The sequence below is a fragment of the Daktulosphaira vitifoliae genome, unplaced genomic scaffold (genome assembly GCF_025091365.1).
Source record: "Daktulosphaira vitifoliae isolate Bord-2020 unplaced genomic scaffold, ASM2509136v1 Scaffold_1, whole genome shotgun sequence".
Lineage (NCBI taxonomy): Eukaryota > Metazoa > Arthropoda > Insecta > Hemiptera > Phylloxeridae > Daktulosphaira > Daktulosphaira vitifoliae.
Window position 1 is genome coordinate 66,105,865 of NW_026099572.1, and position 4,735 is coordinate 66,110,599.

Sequence of the window (4,735 nt, forward strand, 5' to 3'; positions counted from 1 at the left end):
GTAATTATAAAATTTCCTGACTACGTATTAACCTTAACAATACCATTTTTTTTTATTTAATGATGTCAATTTACTAGTTAATCTAAAACTTATAGTAATAAATTCATTTTTTTTTATTATAAAGTTTCACTTTAAAGGATAAAAAAAAATCGGTTAAAAATGATTACTTTTAACATATTAAAAATGGATAATAATTTCAAAACAATTAATTATAAAAATTATACATTATATTTTTGAATCTAAGAATTACTAATCTGGATATAATTAAGGAAATAGAAGTAGATGTTGCTTTTCTAATTATCCATCTTTTATTAAAATTAAACACTATCTACAGATTTCTATCGAAGCGTTTAATTATGATAGTGATTTTAATCACTGTCAGATATCATTATACTGAATCCAACTATGCCACGTCCTCACTGTTCTGGGTTTTTTAGTTTAACACAACAAATAAATAAATATTAAGAAAACAAAATTTTGTGTTGAAATACTTTTTAAATTTTATTAATTGCAACAAATGGTTTATTATTATCACTGGGATACATTCAAAATATTTTGTATGCTGTATCTACAGTCTATAAAAAAAATAAACATATTATTTGATTCACAAAAAATAAAATTCACTAAAATGCAATAAACAATTAATGTATATATTATATTTTAAATATACATGTTAATATTTGAATTATTTACAAAATAACAACCTAACATTTTTATTAATAAATGACAACAATGTGAACATAAATTGACTTGTGAATATTTCTTTTTAAAACCTTATAAATATAATCAAATATTAGACAATTTTTTGTTTTTTTTTGAAAAATGTATACTTTGGTGAACTTGTAACTCAAATATAATGTGTAATGAACAGTGTTTGATAAAAAATTAAAATCAAAATTTTAGCTCTTAAAGAATATTAAAGATTTTTTTTTATTTCATATAAAAGGAATGTTTTAAGCGAGATAATTTATTTTGCATAAAATTATTTAAATGTTGACTATTTAGATTGATTATTTTATAGAAAATTTTATTTAAATAAAAAAAATACACCGAGAATACAGTTAAATGCAACTAAATTTGCCAAAATATTATTTTTAATTATTTGTGAAAATTTTAAATAAAAATACATAAAATGATTAAACTAGATATTATACAATAAAAAAAATAATAATAACAGTTAATAATCATAATTAATTAGTTTTTGGTGCTGATCTGTCATTGACTACAATAGTTCTTTTCAAAACCATGCCTTTCTTTATTTGCTCCATTAATGAATCATGACAAGTAGCCGGATCAACTATAGAATGTCTAGAAGGCGCAATCCATCTCTTATTTAGTTTTGGTGATCCATTTCCTGTATTTTTTGGCTGTTGCATCAATCTAGATCCTATAGCAGCTATGAAACCAGTAACAGGTTCTGATGCTCGACTAATTCGATCTCCGCTTGATGATCTATTACTAGGTGAACGTCGAAGCATAATAGGACTAGCTGGTTGATGATTTAATTTAGTCAGATTACGAACAGTTTCAGCAACACTACCACCAGACAGTTTACGCTGATGTGACATTGGTTCAGCATAAATTTTTTCAGATGAAGAAGATATTTGTGATTGGCTATTTTGTCGTGGCTCGGTTGATAAATCAAGTAAAAATGGTGGAGGAGGTGGCAAATTTTGTATAGAGTTATTGATTGTAGATGGAGTTCTACGAATTGGAGGTGGAGGTTTGTTGTTCTGCATTGAAGAACGACGACACAATGTACCACTTCTCAAACTCGAATAACCTATAATAATTAATTATGAACATAGAATTTAATAATTATTAAAAAAATAAAACATGCAAATATATTTGTTTATTATTATCAAAATATAAAAAATGAGTCAAAATTAAACAAAATAATAAGAGATAGTAAAAAAAAAAAAAAATTATACTAAGCGCTATTACCATTTAAGCTAAAATAAGCTTTGTACATAATAAAACAGAATTCTTACACTGATAAATTTTAATAACACTAAGAGTTCTTATTAAGAAAACTACAAAATCTTTTCTTTTTTTTTAATTTGATTTTTAGATATTTTTAACCAACAAGTTGATAAAATTGTTTAAACAATTCTACTCTAGATAAACGTTTTTAGTGATTTTAATAACAACAAAACAGCTTCCTCTATAATAGCTTCAATGATAAGAAAATTATATTATCTTGTAGTACATTGTTTTATTAGCCTTTATTTTATATAATGTATCACATTTTAACATACCAACTGTTGACGCAGGACGTACACGTTCTTTGACTAGAGTACTACTTCTGATATCCAAAGTGCGATATTTCAAAAGCGTACTTGCAACTTCTATATAAACAAACATAAAAGCACAACAAAAGCATGCATAATAAAACAAAATAGACTAAATGTTGCTATAAAATTAAAATATATATACACTAAAAAAAATAATAATTAATACTTCAATAATTTAATTAAACAAACAAATAGTTGCGTTGAAAATAATTTTATTAAATATATAATTATAATAGATCATCAAAAATGATTTACAAATATTTTTTCTAACAGGTAAAATTATATTTACCTTCATCAGGAGTTGCGCTGTACATTCCTGTTTGACTACTGTAGCCACTAGAAGACTCCAATGAACTTTCACTTGTGCTTTTATTTTTCTCTCCTACATTCTAAAATTAATTTCGTAATGTTTATAATCATATTAAGTATGATATTATTATAAATAAACAACAGTCACAATTTTAATGAGATTTAGATCATAATCATCTTTTTTTTTAAATTTATATATAGTGGTTAATTCAAAGATATAAGTTTTAAAATTTTTTTTTTTTTAAATTAAGGAGGTTAAATATAAAAAAGGATATCATAAACAATATCTAAACATTTAACTTAAATTAATCTAGCAATCATATGAGATATTGCAATAAGAGTAAAAAATTATTAAATTATCAAAATAAATATGATATTAATGCATCTTATTTTATTATCTGTGAAAAAGTAGTTCGCATATCATTTACTTTAACAAAATTTTAGAATAACCACTGTATTTTAGAGGGTAAATAACAAAAAAATTAACTACATAAACTTTTTTTTTGACATAATTTTTGGAACAATGATAAGTAATGAATTATAAAAATAATTAGTAAGGAAGAATATATAAAACACAAATAATAAGTTTACTAACTTATATATTAAGTATTTATTAAAATATTATGAAGATTTTCATGACATATGAATAAATTAATTATGAACATATTTTATATAAATATTTTAATAATATTATTATTATATTTACAGAAGATAAATTAAACATTTTTACAGATAGGTGCTAAAGTTATATAGAACTTATTTTCAGTTATTCATATTTTAATTAACCCTTAATAAAAAAATAATAATAATAAATAAGAAAATACGCACTTTTAGATTTAATGATGAGTCATTTTGATAGGCATTTATCTCTTGAGCTTTATTTGCTGCCATACTGGCTAACTCATGCATATTTACATATGTTGGAGGAATATAATCTAAAATTGGAATCATTGTTTATCTTTTCATACCAATTATATTTACAAACTATTTAATAATGACATCATTTAAAATAAATGAAATCCAACATTTAACTAAACAATTAACTTTATTTTTAAGTTAAGGATATAGCAGCACTAAAATTGTTCTTAAGTGAACCCAAGCTCAACCAAAAATTCATGGGTATGACTTTTCATAAAACGTATATAAAATTTTGTATTCAGCTAGGATCAATTAAACAAATGTTGAATAAACCACTGTTCCTTAAACAATGTGATGTGACTTTTTGATACACCCACAAAATAATTAATTTTATAAGGAATAACTCAAATTGATAATTTGCATACCTGTTGACTTCGGCATTGATGAATTATAACTTTTGTGTAAATCTCTAGAAGGTAAATCAGGAACATGGGCATAATCATTTTGTGGTGAGACTACAGGTGTTTTATCAATAGAAGAATCTGGTAGGAATGTATATTCACTGAGAGCAGGTCTATGATGATGAGCAACACCAGATATTGTATGAGGTCTTGCATCATTCATTATAGCTGATGCAGCGCGTTCAAATTGTAATGTTTCTTGAGCATTAGGCCAAGTCCCACAACCTGCTTCAGAGCTTGCAAAAGGTGTGGATGGTGTACTACTTCCTGCACTACTGCTATTTGAATCTGATGAATGAGGTGCCTAATATTAAAAATAATACATAAATTAACTAAAACTGTATTATGCAAATGATCATTTTTTGGAATATTTTAATATAAAAAAAATAACAAATAACAAAAAACATATATACATATTAATATATTATTGTTGTTTAAATTGAATCTGTATATATCTCAAAATTTAATTAAATAAGAATTAAATCATTATTGATAAGGTAAGTGCTACTGAAAACCTTTAAAAACTAAGTAATACACTATTGCAGTATAAATGATGTCTTTATGCAGTTAATGAGTCTACAGAATTTGCAATACTGATATAAGATTTTTATATTATTATTATTAATATATTATTACTACGTTTGTTTATATTTCTCGTATGGAATTTATAATATAAAGCTTCATAATTTGAGATAATTAAAATTATATTTTAGAGGAAGACTTCATGTAAATTAACATTCAAACATAATTTTATATACACTTAATATTAAAGTACTTTTATGAAAAAAAATATATAAGTATTTATATATATAT

General features: G+C 23.5%; 1 protein-coding gene across 4 annotated transcripts in view; it reads right to left on the reverse strand.

Annotated features, from left to right (window-relative positions):
* Positions 1–1,056: 1,056 nt before the first annotated feature.
* LOC126896418 (protein MTSS 2) overlaps positions 1,057–4,735 on the reverse strand; it is a 28,445-nt gene continuing 24,766 nt past the window's right edge. For 3 of the 4 annotated variants that reach the window (XM_050669179.1, XM_050669181.1, XM_050669178.1), the window contains 5 exons: positions 3,887–4,226; positions 3,432–3,538; positions 2,584–2,683; positions 2,259–2,348; positions 1,057–1,783 (listed from right to left, as the gene is read on the reverse strand). In XM_050669179.1, the coding sequence (XP_050525136.1) occupies positions 1,191–1,783; positions 2,259–2,348; positions 2,584–2,683; positions 3,432–3,538; positions 3,887–4,226 (1,230 nt within the window). In that variant the 3' untranslated portion in view covers positions 1,057–1,190. The remainder of the gene's footprint in view (positions 1,784–2,258; positions 2,349–2,583; positions 2,684–3,431; positions 3,539–3,886; positions 4,227–4,735) is intronic. The other variant, XM_050669180.1, reaches the window with a different exon arrangement.